The following is a 17737-nucleotide window of genomic DNA, read 5'->3' as shown; positions in this document are numbered from 1 at the left end:
AACTCCCAGCCTTACTGCTGCTGCCACTAGCTTATTTCTAAGATCTCTCAAAATAACAGTAGGTCAACCCTTACTTGCACCTTAAAAGATCTCACCCTGAAGTATTTTGACGATTAAGGTATTCACTGAATTTGAAGAAGAATAGCAACATTCACTAAATACATTCTTCTGTAGAGTGAGACTCGGCGGTCTCCGCTTCCCTGTTCGTAGTGTTCTTAGAAGAGCCCGGTTATTTCAATTTAGGCATATTTATTAAAGAGGAATAGATCGAGAGGGAAAGTACAACGTCCACGAAGGGGGGAATTGCAATCACTAGGCACGGGAGAGGACGATCCTGTCACCAGATTCGTATTTCCAGCTTGCCTCCTCCCTGAAAGGTGCATTAAAACAGCATAAGTATTACACCTCTTTCACGGACCTAATCACTAAAATCAATCTTTCTCTCTTCGTATGAGATAATAAGGATGGCTTATTCATTTCTCTTCCTGTATTACACCCTACTCGGAGCCGCAATTACAGTCGTCAACGCCATGGATAAAGTCTCCAAAAAAACCAAAAACATCGCAATAGCAGAAGAGTTGGAAGAACACAGTAATCAAATGCCTAGTACGGCAGTTGCTGGACGCTCCGTCGTCTTCGTGAGGACTTTGACTCCGTCTCTAAGAAACACCCTAACAGAGTCATTATTGGACAACAGGAGGGTTGAGAGAGAAGTTGATGTTGGGAAATACTGTGTAATGGTTCTAGATTCCCTTTACCACCCTGGCTATCCCGCCCTACCCAAGCAAATATTTGAGTATTTTCATATTATTTTTGTGCAATTTTCCCTTCCTCCCTCAATTTCATTGTAGAAGGATGGATGAATAGGTAGATCTAAGGGCAAAATTACTGGTCAAAATTGTTTCAAAACAAAATAGTAATCAAAAGCGGCTGTCTCCGTTTTTTCCATGTCAATAGATTATTGGGTGGATTTCAGTGGAATAAGGGAAAAACGGTTCAGAACTGCGGAATGTCTAGATGGATGGGTAGGTAGGTATGGAATGTAAAGATGGTTAGATTCGGCTATGGTGAGATAAAGATGGATTTGAACCAAAAGAATGGAAGGTGGGTGAGTTGTAAATGCTCACGGATTGGTAAATAGATAGGTAGGTTAAAAGAAGGCGGGAGGATGGATGACTTTGGGTTAGATGAGCGGGTGGAGGGGTGAGCACAGGAAATGCACATAGAGAGATGGTAAGGAGGTTTCACGGGCAAGATTACCAATTGACCTCCACTTTAATGCAAAAATTTATTAACCAAAATGCGCTGCACTGGTTGCATAAGCATCCACTGGCTTTGAATGGCTGTTTCTGAAATGTTATTCTATCTCTTGCCTAGCAAGTAGGATCGACTTTGTTCCACTGAATGACAAATCGTATTCGCAAAATGCGATTTGTCATTCATTTTGCTCTCCAAGAACTCGTGTTACTGTAGCCATTCTTTGCTATAAGCCGGAGGAAACTGTTGGATCGCTACAACTTATGTCCATTTCACTGTTGGTGTCTTTTCTGTCAAAGTAATCCAGTTTAAACTTATCACCTCGAAGCAGGTTAAATTACTTTGTCGATTGAATGTCTATTAAGGTGGATGAAATCGTATTGTTAAGGCCAATTCAGGATTACTTGTAACTCGCTTCATCTGGAATCATCCAACTTGATATTCACTGTTTGCGTGTTGATTTACCAAAAAGATGTTTAACGAATAGTAGAATGACAGGGAGAGAATGTAGGTAGATTTAGGAAAGAAAATTGTCGCGCAGAGATCTAAAATGGACGGAATGATAGTTTCGGATGGAATGGTTACAAATAAGAAAGCTGGACTAAATCCATGTTAAATGATTAGAGGATGGAGAAGAACTAGTAGGGATAGAATACTAGGTAAACTTTAATATTTGTTTAGTGATTTGGATTAAAACTCCCATTTCTGGAGGTCATTCTTGCTGTGCATCAAAAATCGACTTAAGAACTTCTCTACGTCCAACAGATCGTATAATCAACGGATTCCCTACGACGTCTTGATTTTTCTGATAATTCAACAAATCGGTGACGCACAAAAGACTGTGGCAGCAGGAGTGTTTATGGTGCCGTTGCAAGTCCAACATTCAGGTACATTTTCACTTCTCCCTACATCGAAATCCTCTGTCCTACCGATTGCTCAGCTCTCAGGTCCCATTAGTGTTACAGGAGCTGCTATTAGCAGTGGCTCTGGTGCTAGTGATTCCTCCTCTTCTTGCTCCACTGACCCAACATCCTGCATCGCTCCGAACACTACAATGTCAACGCCTATAAGAGATAACGCTTTTGTCACATTTTTCTTTTGCTTCTCTTTATCCGGTAAAGCTACACACTTGAAGTGCCTTTGTGCGTAGATATCAAAGCCTTCAATGGGTGACCTAGGCATGCGTTAACAATATCTACTCTCAGCTGTATATCAGCATATTCAATTACACTTGTAGAGTCGTGCAAGTTAATGTAGTGTGCGTGTTTCAAAGCACGTTGTCGTCACTCAAACATGCTATTCATTACCCTTTTCTTCCAAAAAATGCCAAAAATATGGTCTTCCTCCCGTCTTCTCCTACGCCAATGAACTGATAAGGGTATTACTACTGCTGCAAATGCAAGTTGTGCAAGTATAGACTTTGAAGGTTCTTAAACAGACAGGCAACGTTTCCTGCTACGTAAGGCAAGAACAATCAAGCAGAGCAGTCAGCTTCTCCTACTTCAACCCAAAGGCATGCAGCACCCTCATTCCACAGATGTGGAGTAATCACCCAAACCTTAGAAGGCCGTGGCTTAATGCAATCTTCACTGACCCACTGCAAACCCAAATGTTTGTGAAGGTGGTGGGCACGATAAGAGAAAGACTATTTAATAGGTGCTACACTAATAGGTGAGCAGAGGCTATGGGGAATAAAGAAATGAGGAAAGCCTTTCTTATGGCTTTTTGAAAAGATAGGGTATGCTCTACCGCATTGCACTCTCCATTAATTTTAGTGATAAGTCCCTCCAAGGTAGGTAGATGGTCCTATTCACTACCACTTTCCACTATCCATCCCGCATTTCTAAAGCGCTCACCTTTTCATCCACATCACATTATGCACCTTCGTAGATTTGTGCGGATGTGCGATGCACTGCAAAAGCCTTTTCTCACCTGTTAAAGGCCAATCAACCACATCTGAAGTCAATGTTATCCACCTACTTTTCACTTTCAATATCTCCCTATCGATATTCTCTACACAGTCCAATCCAAGGCACTATAAATGGAAGTTTGCTAAGATAAACTTTTCCTTTTTAGGGAACAGTCAGCGGTATTGACTAGGGCAAAGTGCCTGGTGACTGATGTGTCCGTAGGAGAAACGCTCTATTCTTAGTCTCCTTCTGCTGAGTCAAAGCAATCAAACTCAGCAAAATGCATTGCTTCATGCAGTTGCAAAGCTTACTTGTGGAGATGGAAGCAGAAAGTGAGTTAAAGGATGCAATGATTGGCTCCATCTTCATTTCTAACTTCGTCCTCTGAACTACCCTGATGGGGATTCTTTGAACTCCAACTGATTAACACCTTTATTAGATGTTAGCATGCGACAGTCTCCCGGCAACACATGAAATGAGAGGAAGGGTTGAGGAATGATTAAGACAGAAGGGACGGCAATCAGAGACAATTTTTTGGCTTTCAGTGACAAAATGGTGCATAAAAGCGCTTACCACAGCTTGTCTGTACTTCTTTAAAAAGGTTATTGTGGTGATTGTTTCAAGATTCAAAGAGCTCTAAGACGCTTTCAGCAGTGGTTGAATCCGTACAAATTTATTAAGCTACATTACGAACTTGAGAATGTGTCACGCCTCCGGGAAAGGAGTCAAATTTTTCATTTTCGATCACACAAACCACCTGCTAGAATGACAGTGAATGAAAGCAGTACAAAGTACAGGTTATCAGGTCATCTTTTTTTCTTGTTCACCCGACAATACATTTGAATAGTTGCAATAGTAGTCGGGTCACGGAAACTCTTAAACTACAATGTAGAGAAGAGGTTCCTCTAATCCCGAAAACATTTAGTCTCTATAGTCAAATTTAGTAGAATATGTTGGAATTTGATGTTCAGTCACCCTGCTAGTGGCCACTCCTTTTTCACCATTTCGAATCCATTCGTCCTGAGGTGAATTTAGATCTCTCTAGAAACTCTCATTTTAAAATAGTCAATGTCCACCACCTTGGTCCCCTACAACCTCGCCTCACCTTGGACCAGCTAGTCTTAAACCTCCTCCTCAACGCATATCTCGATTACTGAAAGCAACCCTCTCATTTAAAAATGTCACTTAACTTTCTGTGACTTCGATCACGGCCTTTGCAGATAACTAGCCGATGGGCTATTTACCAGGCTGCTATTATTCCCGCCGAATTTCTTGTTTGTTGATGTACGTTTCTGCTGTCTTCGTTGACTTCAAGATCCGACCGGCAGCAGTAAAGAAGGGAGAAATTGCCGTTTGCAGCACTTCTTCCCAAGTGATCTACTTTAATCGCCTACCTAACGAAGGGTAACTAGCAGCGGTGAGGCTCACTTTAATGAATTGCCAGTTAAGAAATCTTGCTTATTTTGCCAGTCGTTGGGAGTAAATCCAGGTGGGATCATTTGAAAGTGACAGATTCTGACTTTGAAAGGATGGATCTTGCAATTGCTACGGTAATGATGGAATGAAAGTGAGTCATTTTCTCTTTCATATTCTTTACTAACAGTTGCTTTTCGGACATAAAGCAGCTCTGAGCCGATGTGGTAACAAGTTAAACAGAGCTCTTGTTTATCTCTCTCTTCCATAATCTCTACGTTGAACTGTAATTCTTCTTCCCAGCTCTTTTGTAGCAGCAGCGAACTCTGCATTGGCATCATCTATCTGCAGATATCTGGAAAGTAGCGCAGTCCTGTTTCATGAAACCTTCTGCAAGAATTTTCTACCCCACTTCTGTATTAATTCAAATCTTCCATCAAAATTACTTTAACAAACTACCAATCGCAGTCAAGTGGTTGTAAAATAGGAGATTGATTGGTTGGCTGCCCACAAACCCATTTCATGGTACTTCTCATCCCTTCATATCGATGACAAGTAGACGTGTCATTCGTCCTTCTATCTCTCGAACCGCTTGGTATTTGTGGTGTGATTTTGGTAAGGCGACGAACCAAACAGTTAAGCGCGGTTAGAGTAGAGATTGATGCTGACTGTATCCACACACGTGTGGGTGACTTTTTGCGCATGGATTCAAACTAGCGACTAAAATCTTCTTACATAGGTTAGCTTGGCGTTTGCTCACTCATTTCCGTCACATTGACAGCTGGTGTACGTGTTACCCGGTCACTTCCCACTTTGCCTATCTATAAATAAGGCATAAAAAGGATACTTACAGACAAGCGGAGTTGACAGAACCTTCCACCACCCTTACACTTTCTCTGGCCGAGAATAGACAATGAACTGAGTTATTTAAACCGGTGTCTCCTGTCGACAAAATAGCAATAGCTTTATCATCAGATCAAAACACTGCAGTTCGGAGTTTCTTATCCTACTTCAAAAATGATTCTTTTAGTTTCTCTCCACTTGTAAACTCCAATAAACAATTGCTTGTCCAAAGTACATCTGGCAACTCTTAATGTCGAGATCATGATTCAGCAACTGCAACGAGCCGTAATAACGGTAGTACAGTCCAGCTAAGAGAGGAGGACGATGATAGCAGTGCGTCTAATAACACCTCTCTCTCAACGTCCAAAAAGCAGGCAACTCTGAAATTTTTCATAAAGAATGATTTTACCCTCAATCGAAAGAACGGGGTTTTGCGGCCCTGTGCGATTTGCCAACATTAATTACTTTAGCGGCATTCCCTCCAGCATGGTAACCAACTAGTTAGGAATGCTTGATTTCCTTAGGCTCACAGAAATTGAGTCTACTCTAGCGGCCTTTGCGCCTCGAATAGATAAAAGAAAGACAGATTTTGGAAACTGTCCTCTACCTGGACTAGTCATTGCGTTTTGCTTTCCTCTTGTAATCATTGCTTGATGCTGTGTGTTTACTTGTTCAAAAACCGCTGACATTTGGTCTGCAAGAAAGGAAATTTTCTCATTTGAATTAAGTTTGCGTGGTGTAGGTCATGATTTTTTAACTATTTAAAATCTGCATCCAGCGCTTCTTCAAACACAAATAAGTCCTTTGAGTAATTCGATGGCGTCCTTTAAGAAAGCAACATTTTTACTTTGGAATTCAAGAGATATCCTAGAGTTGCAGTAAATGGTAGAAGAGGCAATGCACCTACAAGCCTGCGTTACATTTTAGGGATCCACTACATGATTTCATGTTTACTAGTCGTTTATTAAGACGCATTTGATGCTTACTTAAAGTCTATTTTTTAAACGTAGTTTGTGTGACTGAATTTTATGAATTATCTCGTCGAAGGAGGGTAGTAATCACCGACTGCTTTAGTAAGTTTGGAAAGGAACTTGGAAAAGTAGTTCTTATTCCCCCAAACACCAGCAGTTTGCCTGCGAAATAGTCTAACCACCAAGCTAAGCCCGTATAGTAAATGATCTTCCTTCATTCAAGGATACTTAAAATACGTGACTTTTTTAAAGACGGTAAATTAGGTCGCATTCTATTTCTTTCGTTTGCAAGGTGCATTTCTGGTGGAAATACATGACGGTGAATTCGATCTGGACGCTAGATGTGCTAAAGGCATGTCACTTCCTTTAGAGATGGTTAGTTCATTCCCTCACGAAAATTATCTATTGCCATTGCTGCTGAGCTTTCGCTCCACCACATTAGTCCAATGCTCAATTTCGCTATCGTTAACACATCTCCTCTTCACAAAACGGAGCCGTTGCTTCAGGCCTTGTTACTGCCTGAAAGTGGCACATTACATCGGCATTCCTTAAAGTTGTCCCCTTTGTTTTAAGTTAACTGAAAGGTATTTCCACCTTCTCTTTGACTGACCGATGCACGATGCAATAGCATAACACGGATCAGGGTGTATCGCCAGAGTACCAAGTCGGCCATCGGATTGTGGATTGCTTTCCTTCTGAACCCACGCTAGACCAACTCTAGGATGAAATCCTTCTTTAGATCCTCTGTAGATGCTGTCATTGAGATGTTTAATAGTTGTAAGTATTTTTCTTCTGTTCCTTCTCAATCTACTGTTATTCCCGGCCTTATTCAGCTGTACCTTCGTATTACTCTTAAGTGCATTGAAGGCTGCAACAAAGTGGAGAAAGCGTGAAACTATTACTTGTTGAGTACTGACTATGCAGGTTCTTTTGGCGTCGATAACATTACAAAAAGAAGAGGTGGCTCATACACTGTCTCTGGAGAAGTGATGACTCCAAGAAGCACTCAGCAGCTTGGCACCTACCATTGTTGGGACTCGCTTGCATGGATGAGCGTAAATAGAGGAATGGAGATCTGCTGCGCTTATCTTGACGACACACTGAACACCTGCCACCTGTCTTAGACTACACTTAATGTGAGAATACAGCCCATCTCCTCGCCTTATTTCCAAAGGCTGCAGCAGTAGCAGCAACTACTACAGGAACGACAAAGACAACAATACCTATTCAATGGCAGCAGAAGAAGGGCGGAGGCGATCGCAAATTCTACCTCAATCACCAAGCTTGCTACTTCTATCTCTACTGCCTCTGTCATTATCACCACGAGAATGGAATTGCCGCTGATTTCAGCCTGATTCCATCCTTTCCTTCATCTTCTCTTAAATGAATTTATTTTCTCTTCCAATTCAACCTCCGTATCAACACCATTCCTCGATTGTTGCGTGAGTGCTCTTATTTTATCAACCCTCTCCTACTATAGGCACCTGCTGGTACCTTCTTCAATATTTACAAAAATGGGCCTTGTTACAGTACTGCCTCTTCTTTCCCGCTCATCCCACCTAAACTCCACTTCCTCAACCTCGCTCCACATTCATCTTTTTTGATTCAAGAACTAGCAGCGGTCGCATCAGCGGCAGCAGCGGCTAAAAACGATTGAAACTTCCTTAGTCAAGCATTCCGTTCTTCTTCCTCGTTTGCTTTTTCTCACAAGCACACGAGATCATAGCAAACGCAGGTATACCACGATTGACCTTGACCCTGGTCACTGTTGCCCATTCCCTCTGGTCCTCCATTCCTACGTCTTTTTTGTGCAACTGTGGATGGTGTGAGAGCAGACGAATGCGTGCTGGTGTTAGTAAATCTGTTAAAACTAAAATCCTATTGAATAGACTGCTTATCGTTCTGTTTCCACTTTCTGCTTCTAGGGTGAGAGTGTCCCGTGCTTTTATTTCTGGTTTAACTTCTGGACTAAGATAACGAAGGAGAAATATCCTATTCTTACAGAAGAATGCAAAGCGTTCATCTAATACCATCATTACAGCTGAATTTGTAATCCGTACCATTAGACGTTGTTGCAGTACTGAGGTCAACGTTCAAGACATGACGGGCCTGAGTAGTAGTCTGCCAGCGCCCTTAAATAGCTTTCATCTCATGCTCTTTCCTCTGACATACAGCAAAATTTTTAATCCTAGTGTACGACTTTACAGAGAAAAACCACAGAGTTAATAGTCATCTCTACTTTTTAAGGTCATAGACGAAAAACTCACTGTACAGGTTCTCTGTCTCTTTGGTTTACGAGATCAAAACGACACCAAAAGGGAAAGAATAGGTTACCGTAGTCAGGGTAACGACTAATCACATTTCAATGCATTCAAGTGGGTTTTATCATAGGAAACAACCGCTTTCGGAAAGACGAGATCCTCTTCTCTACCTCTTAGGTAAACGGTCCGCATGAGCTGCCTTCTACTACCCCTATTACTACTACTGCTTCCCTGTAAGTACATTCTAACAAGAACGAAAAACAAGGGTAACCTGGAAACTAACGCCTCGTACTGTTCTAATCCACTGATATTGTAACAATTGGGTTGTGTGGTGGCAGCACAAAGGGCCTGAAACACCCTCACCCAAATGCGGAAGAGGCAGAAGAAGTGGAGTAATCATCGAAACACTGGAAAAAGGTGATTTTACTCAATCGTCTCTGACCTAGTGTAAGGTCGAGTGCTTGTAAGAATGATGGGTACGACGAAGAGAAAGATGATATTAATAGCTGCTGCACAATAAGCTGGGCAGGAGAAGTAAAAATAAACAAAGCGGAAAGCTTTTTATGTGGTGCCTGGGAAAGACGAGTACGCAATGCCAGAATGTACTTCCTAAATTTTGATGAGCCTCTCCATGATGGGTGCTGCATTACACTCAAGAGGGAGTCTGCTCTCCTCTTGATCATGCAGATTAATGTGTGCCTACTGATGGAGTGATTCGCAATAAAAGTAAAAGGCGAAGTTTTGCATTGTTAATTGACCGACTAAGGAGCTATGTTGAGAAATGACGTATAGATTTTATTTTAATATTCGTTAGGCTACTCAAAATGTCATTATTCTGCTGACTATTCAATACCACCTTACTACCAAGGCGGCCACCGTTTCACTTCTACCGTATCACGCGTCCTTTTTATGTACTTGCCTATGTGCAAGACAATGTCCAACCTGATAAAGATCAAACGCCCACATTCAAGATCACTCCATATACCATCTATACGCTTCTTTCTCCCTCCCTATTTATCAACTCGACTCAACTCAATCCATCTCACTACAAATGGAAGGTGACCAAGAATAATTCCTTCTTGAGAAACAGTCAAACCAGTAAATAACACCAAGTGGCTAGTGAGTCCCTCAAGGGAATGCCCTATTCTTACACTCCTTGTAGTGAGTCTACGCAATGCAACACTTCCCGCCTCATTTCTCATACAGCGGGGAAATGCGCCTGTGGAGATGGAAGAAGTAGGCAGAAAAGGGTAGGAAACAGCCTCATCTTCACTTCCGTTACCATCCTCCGTAGTCTCTCGATACTCTAAGTGATTACCACCTTCTTTGGCAATAACGTGATCGCGAGCAAAATGGACAGAGGGGTATAAAAATAAGGGTGAGTAGCACATGTGGCTAGAAGTCGATTGTTTTCGTGATTACTAAAAGCAAAAGCAAACCAAGCAAAAGTAAAACATAGGTGACAAAAATATGTAATTATCATGCTTGAATGAATTAAGAATGGATTTTTCCTACTAAAAACTGAGTTAAGCTTGTTAGGATGAAGGGACCTACAGAAAGACTGAAAAATCAGGGGAAATTACATGAAAGCCTTTTTTTTCAAATCAAAGCATGGGCATAAAACACCCTCATCTCAAATAAAGGAAAGATGAGGTTGATGATGATGATAATTGCGTTACTGTAGTTGTTGTTGATGAGGCGAGGATATGGGCTGTGCCCTGGCGCTAAGAATTCGTGAGGACAGCTGGTAAATGGTCGGTGAGTGGTCCACATCAGCGTGTCACACAGCCATTTTCTTCACCTCCTTCTTCTAGAAAAGCACAATGCAACAGTAGTCGGTGCCACGCTCCGAGTCACCTCCCTTTCTGGCACACGACTGAGCCATTTTGATCTCTATGTGTGAAATTTATCATCTTCAATTTCATCTGCAGTCAGCAATCAATGGTTGTCGGTTTTAAGCACCTTTTCTTTGTTACCAACCAGGTTAGCCCAGTCTGGGTCTGCAATTTGATAAAGGTATTCAAGATTGAAACACAAACAATGTGTAACTTAGGATGCTAATAGCTGAAGACAGAAAGAGGCGTGACACCTGTGAAATCGCCTCTTAACAGAGATTGTAAAAGAGCGGGTGCTTGCAGTAGAGGATCAGCAGTGCGCATTCCTGCAATCCGATTGCAAATTCGGAGCTGCAGAAACACATCGTAGTACGTATCCTGTGTTGGTAGTGTACTGTCCTGTACATTTCACTAAATAGGATAACAAAGTGCCTTCTACTTTAAAGATTGACGAAAAAATATTGAGAACTGCATCAGTCGGTCCCTTTAGTAGCGCAGAAGGATTTAATTTATTCAGTTAATTACCTGGTGCTGCATAAATCTGGCAAACTCGACTGCTACTAAAATAACGACGCATTTCCGCCTTCGCTTTTACAGTGGCTATGGCAAACTCATGTACCACAAGTAGGGGTAAAATAACAACGCAATTGAGTACAAACGTGTGGAAAATGGATTTCTTGCATTTGGGCAGCTGTGGAGAAAGGTACCAAAGTGTTCTCTTAACAGAAAGCAAGATGACGGGAGTAAAGTGATAAATGGCAAAGGTTAGAATGCAAAGAGAAAGCAATTCTTTCATTTACTAACACTGGTGGAGAGAAATGCGCAAAGTATAGTTGTCTGGGATTCGCTCCAGTAGTGAAGCTTCTTAAGAAGAGATTTTTGAGGAATCTAAACCAAGAATGGATCCATAAAATTTGCGGTTGTAGGAAAATTGAAGGAATATAGTTCCCCATCAGTGGATATCAAGTTCTGCTTTGTTGAATACATAGACTGTTGCTGGCAAGGCTCTTTTATTAGTTAGAAGTTTTAGAAGTAAAACAGTGGAAGTAGATGCGTTCACTCGAACTTTCGGCAATTCAGACTATCCATTTAACATCTAGACAAGCAAATTGGTTTCATACGCCACTACCCCGCGTCATAAAAAAGGCCTTTTTATCCCAAGGTGAATTTAAATAACTCTTGAAATGCTCATTTTAAGCCATCAGCTTATACCGCCATGATCTCTGATATCCTCACTCCACCTCACCTCGGATCAGCTCATCCCACACCTCCGGCACGCGTACGCAACCGATGGTGGCGAATGGACGGTAAGGTAGACAAGTTTGGCTGATGTCCCATGTAGACAAAGTGTACTTAATCAACCATCAGGGAAGAACACCACGGTTTAGTATGATCGACACCCAAATGAATTCCTTGTCTCTCTGTCAAAATCTTGTTAGGTGCGTAAGTCACATCCCTTTATTTTACTGTTCGATCGCAGGTATTTGGCAGTTAAGTTTCTTGTCCTTGACCAATCACTCGAATCGCAGGCTATAACTATGGTGGATGTTTATTTCCTACCGTTCTAAATTCAGTTTACTTATTCGAATAAGATGTTCCATCGTATCCAGCCAAAGCGTTCCACAATGATTATCGACTAAATACATTTCGTCTATATCAGATATCAGGCCAGCTAACGTTAACAATGGTTGCGTTAAAATATACAGAAGAAATTGAATTAAGATCATAGCAAATCTAGAGATTGACAGTAACACATGCTGGGAGAGCGAATATGTGACCATAGATAGTATAAAAGAGCCGAATACGTGCCCAGGCGAAATCTCAAGCTTTGTTGCATTTGACTCGCGTTCGGAAGTGCCTTCCCACTTTTGTAAAGTTTAAGGTAAAAGCAGTCAGGTGTTTTAGGAATCATCATCCATTCACTCATCTATCTACCTATTCCCCTGTCCACCCATTTGCCTGTATATCGGTACTACAACCACAATGTTCGTCGTCATCGATGGAGAGATTAGAAGAACGAGGTGGAGAGATGCCGAACTTGGCATTCGCCTTTCCGTAACTACACCTCATATCGCCTGCGTCAACCGGCCGAACAGTCAAAGCTGAGGAAAGGCAGAAATTTTGTGCACCCACTGGAATGTTTCACAAGCCCTAGAAACGAAAACCTACTCATAGCTACTGTTTGATATTCTATCACTGGGTTCGTTTGCACCGAATGAATGGATGAATAATTCGATAAGTAAGAAGATTAGTAAATAACTGGATGGATGGATAAGGTGTGAAAAGGTGATTAAAAGTTTTAAGGAGCAAAATTACTGGATGAGAACTGCTGTAACAATATAGTTGATGGATAATAGAATCTTAGGCGGAGAAAACATAAATGGACTTAATTTGAATGAAAGAAAAAAGTAAAGATGTTTAGGGTAGATCTTGAATAAATAGATGGGTAGATATGGATAAGGTGAATATAAAAAAGGAAACAAGAAAAGTGGATGCGGGCAACATTAGTAATGGAAGTATGAACAGGTGGTTTCTGGATGGCTAAACCTTTGTTTAATGGTGTTTAGATTTCTGGAGGCTGCAATGGAGGTGTTTGTGATGGTTTAGCTTTAGCCTTTTAAACCATTCCACACAAAAAACACAAAATTTTTCTATTACAGCTTCGTGGACGCCTCAGAGCACTACACACCACTGGTTCATACGGCAGCTGCATTATTTTAATTTCACAAAAAGGAGTTATAAAGAAATAGTTCTAAGTTGTGCCAAAGTGAATAAAATAACCCAAACAAACCTTTTTTAGTAAAAATCTTTCCTTTAACTTTTGCAAAATATTGCTGTACATTAGTTTAAGGAATTGAGCGAGATCAGCTAAAGACACGCCAATTTTAGCATACCCAGCCCAAGCATGAGAAAATTATGCAGTTGTATTTTGGATGATAAAGGGCCACATTGGGTGGATAAATGGTAGTCGCTTTCACTGGATTAAAAACAGCCCGAAGAAATGAGGAAACGTAGGGGAAAGCAACGAAGATTTGCTCATCGTTACTCTCACTGTCTTGGTGGTAATGACTAGAATGGAAAGGAAGAAGTTACAACAAAGCTAGCAATTATGGGATCGTCGAGGCCTTTTTCTCAGCCTGCTGTAAACCTCCCCTTTCAGCCCTATTGCATTCACTTATTCTTTCTAGCCATTTTTACTGGTTTTACCCTGCTTTCTTCCTAGCTCTCTGTTTTCCTTTCTCATATATGAACGTCTTTACCGCCTTCCCATCCCCTTTCTTAGTCATTCCCCCATTACAGTAATTTTAGTGGTCACATCAGCAGCAGCGGCAGTAGCAGCGACTGAATACTATTGTAAATTCCTCCCCCAGTCATTCCATCCTTTTTTTCATTTCCCTTATTTAACAAACATACAAAATTATAACAAACGCAGGTATACTATGACTGACCTTGATCCTAATCATTCTTGACTTTTCCTTCCATCCCTCCATTCCTACATCTTTTTATGCATCTGTGGATGGCGTGAGAGTAGACGAATGCGAGCCGGTGTAAATAAATCTACCAAAACTAAAATCATATTAAATAAACTCCTTATCGTTTTGCTCCCGCTCCTACTTCTGGAGTGAGCTTATCCCATGCTTCCGCTTTAGTCTTACTTTCAGCCTAAGATAGTGGAAAAGTAACGAACGGGAAAGAATTAGATGACTGCGGTCAAGGCGACTGACCTTTACATGCCGATATATTTAAGTGAGTCTTACCACAGAGAGCAACCGTCTTCTACTTCGTAAGTGGACGATCTCTACTACCACTTCCACTACCATCACTCTTGAAACGTATTCTGGGATGCTCGGAAAACATGGGTGACCTGGAATCTGACGCCTCCTACTGCTTTAATCTACTGACACCCAGACAGGTGGTTTGCTCGATAGAGTTACTTAAGTTTCATTCCCTTTGCTGAGGTGTGACATACTTTAAAGTTTGTGATGTAATTAAATTGTTTTGTGTACTTTCACAATAAGAGTAGGCGAGGAGAGTTTGTTAGTGGATAGTGAGTGGTTCAGACCGAGGTAGCACACCGCCACTTCCTTCACCCTCTTCTTCCAGCAAAGCGCATTCCAACAGTGGTAGGTGCTACGGTTCAAGTTACCTCTCTCCCAAGCGCAAATCTGAACTATTCCATCTCCTTCGTGTGAAATTGCCAACCCCGATTGGCGGGGTGATTTGGTGCTTAATTTTCACCACGTTTAGTTAAAATAAATGGATTTAGTTATTTGTGGAGTGTGCTGACAATAGTTTTGCTTGTATTTTCAAATTGTAGCGTCAAAATTCTGCCGACTAAGTTGAGCTTACAAAACATTCACAGATATCACCTACGCGGTGCAGCAAACAACGGTATCACATCCTTTCACCCATCCACTGGCCTGTCATTGAGACAGGCATTTTCATTGTTCTATGTCTGTATGATGAAATACCTTAACTTGGCTGCCTCTGTTTGTACACATTTTGCAACGGTCCTCTTCGCCTTCTTTCTTTGCCTTTCGGTACCTGGTATCTCCCTCCATCACTTCTACCTTATTTACCCTAAGATAACCACCCATGAAGACATGAGTTGGAGCGGATCCAACTGGTTAGTAGTAGCCAGGAGTGGGACCGGCGAGTGACAACTAAATAATGCTTTTGAGGCATCAAAGCAGACATTAATTTGAGGAACTAGAAGCCATAGTGCATGATAATGGTAGAAGTAAGTGATTGAAGCTGATAATTTTCCTCTTTTTAGAGTGACTCTTTCCTAAGACACTAAGACACACAGGTCCTTCTCCAAGGACAACAGCCTTGTTAATATGCTCATTGTTTCATGTGGTCCTGCTCTGCCAAGGTTATTACCTGTCTTGCAGTTGATGTTGTTCGAATACTACCGTGATGACTGATGCGGAGAGCAATTCAAGCAGACGACTTGTCAGCCTTGAAATTATGACAATGTGAAATTGACGAATAGGAAGCGACTTGTGCCTCCGAGGCCGTCCTTCCTATCATAAAGCTTTTGGGCAACATTCGCAATGACAAATCAGTGATATGTGAAATAAACTTTGCAGAATATTGTCCAGCTCTTAGTGGACTTCAAATACGTTAGATAAATTTTCATAGCTCGGATTTCAAACACAACCATCACTGGTTTGAAGTCTTTCGTAGAGGTTCAAAACAGTGGAACACTGAAAGCAGAAATCACAGGGGTGCTGAAGAATGTGCCCCAAAATAGGCCGAAAAGCCGTGCACCTAAAGGATGCATGATTAAATGAGCTTGTAATACAGCCACCCCCAGACTCATCACTGAAGGTTAATACCTGATGGAGGAGGTGCGTCATTCTTAAGGATTACTTAAATGGGTGTGTATTACAAATATCATTCGTCCTCTAAGAGTTTAATTGGCGATTACATTAATTTTGAGTAAACAAGCAGGCAGAAAAGTTCATTTCTAAATGAAATGGTTTGAGGAGTTAGTGGCGTGCTGAATGACCCTGCATTTGACTGTCGTCACTGAGAAAGGGAGGGCAGTTGGGGTGACTAACCCGCACGCATTGTTGAATGCTTCGAATTCGCCTCTTGAATCCGTTTTATGTTGCAGCTCTCAAATTGATTGTGTCAAAACTGGAATGTATTAACCATTTTCAACTGGTATAGACAGCTCTATTGTACTTTTTTCAATATGAGGTACATTCGAAAATAGCGGCCCATGTGTGCTGTCTGTTGCTTTGATTGTGGCTATACCTTTGTTATCCCATGACACTGTGGATGTACTTCAAAATAATATTTTTGTAATTCATAATTAAAAATACCCAAAAATCGACTGCTAACTAGGTCAGACGAGATAACTCCTGTTCTGAGTGGCTGTCTTTCTTTCCTTGAGCGTATTCCTTGCGATTACTTTTTGCGTCTACTATACTGATACCACTCAAATGAATTAAATGCAGATGCAAAAAGGTCTAAAATTTCAAACATTTTGACAACGGCTCTTGTTGATTTCACGGGAATTAACTTTCACTTCACCTATAAAATGGCACCAAAAATGTTAAAAGGACATACCCCTTTGTACCAGCATCGGTGTGTCGTCCGAGTTATATCAGATCGTATGAGGCATGCCTGCGTAGAAACATCTTTAAAGTAAACGCGAAGAACTCTGTAGTGAGAAGCTAGGGCCGCTTAACTAGTATTTCGTCTGGGTGATTTCGCATCGTTTTCAAATTTGCTTAATGTGTGATCTTCTTTTAACTTCGAAGCGTCGCGCTAATGGCGTGGAACTTGGATGCTCCAGATATCGCTGAACATCCGCATTCATCCATGTTATCGTCGTTGCCGCCTTTGCTGGTATGAGCTGCAAGCAGTCAAGTGCAGCCCAAACCCTCTGTTCTGACACTTTAGCAACCAAATGGAGGTGTGTCCAGCTAGACGAAGGACAGGGCATTCGTCCTGCAGACACATTAGATACCAGTCACTTTGCCCTAGTCATTAGTGATGACCGTTCCTTAAGAAGAAGGTAGTTTTGGCAAATTTCCAGTTAAATTGAGTTGGATTAGACTGTTTTGGGTAGATCAACGGAAAGAGAGGGAGAGAGGTAGGATGATGGATTGATCTCCGACGTGGTTGATTGGCCTTCAACAGGTAAAAAGTGGCTTCTGCAGTGCATAATACATACGTTCGGACCCAAGAAGGATCATAATGTGTTGAGGACAAAGTGGTGGGTGCCTTAGAAGTGTGGGATGAACAGTGTGGTAGTAGATAGATCCATCTATCTTGGAGGAACTCATTACTAAAATTCACAGACACTACAATATGGTACAGTATGCTCCATCTTATTCAAATCCCCATCCAATTGTTTGGCAGCTGTTGCAGTCGTCGTTCTCTTTCTCTCACCCACCTCTCCACAAACATCCAAACTTGCAGCAGATGAGTGAAGATTGCGTTAAACCATATTGTTCTAGTTTTTAGACGATTTGTCCAGCTCTTCTCCTTCCTCATTAGGGATGAGAGTGTTCTATGTCTTTGCGTTGAAGTGAGAGACGCTGACTACTCAGTTTTATTCCTCTTGCCTTCAAAGTCTATTTTCTCAATGCTTGTACTTTTGGTAACAATAGCACTCTTGATGATGCAGTGGTGCAAGGGAAGACGAAGAAAAGACTTCATTTTAGGCTTTTTAATGAAGACAAGATTTACGAACGGAATGTTTAAGTGAAGACTACTTGCCATAATGC

General features: G+C 41.5%; 1 protein-coding gene across 1 annotated transcript; it reads right to left on the bottom strand. All coding sequences in view use genetic code 11, as the record gives it.

Moving 5' to 3' along the window:
* Positions 1-1518: 1518 nt before the first annotated feature.
* On the bottom strand, positions 1519-16587 carry EGR_05892 (hypothetical protein; the record flags this gene model as incomplete). The annotated part of the gene is made up of 14 exons (XM_024495141.1): positions 1519-1614; positions 2311-2431; positions 4596-4794; positions 6037-6117; positions 8103-8435; positions 10078-10205; positions 12051-12224; positions 12688-12850; positions 13282-13324; positions 13385-13559; positions 15375-15452; positions 16414-16471; positions 16515-16535; positions 16572-16587. The coding sequence occupies 14 exons, from the start codon at positions 16585-16587 to the stop codon at positions 1519-1521; spliced, it is 1686 nt and encodes a 561-aa protein (XP_024350487.1).
* Positions 16588-17737: the final 1150 nt, after the last annotated feature.

This window comes from Echinococcus granulosus, assembly GCF_000524195.1.
Source record: "Echinococcus granulosus chromosome Unknown EG_S00047, whole genome shotgun sequence".
Classification (NCBI taxonomy): Eukaryota; Metazoa; Platyhelminthes; class Cestoda; order Cyclophyllidea; family Taeniidae; genus Echinococcus; species Echinococcus granulosus.
Note: the sequence above shows the minus strand (reverse complement) of the source record. Positions and strands in the feature narration are given on the sequence as shown.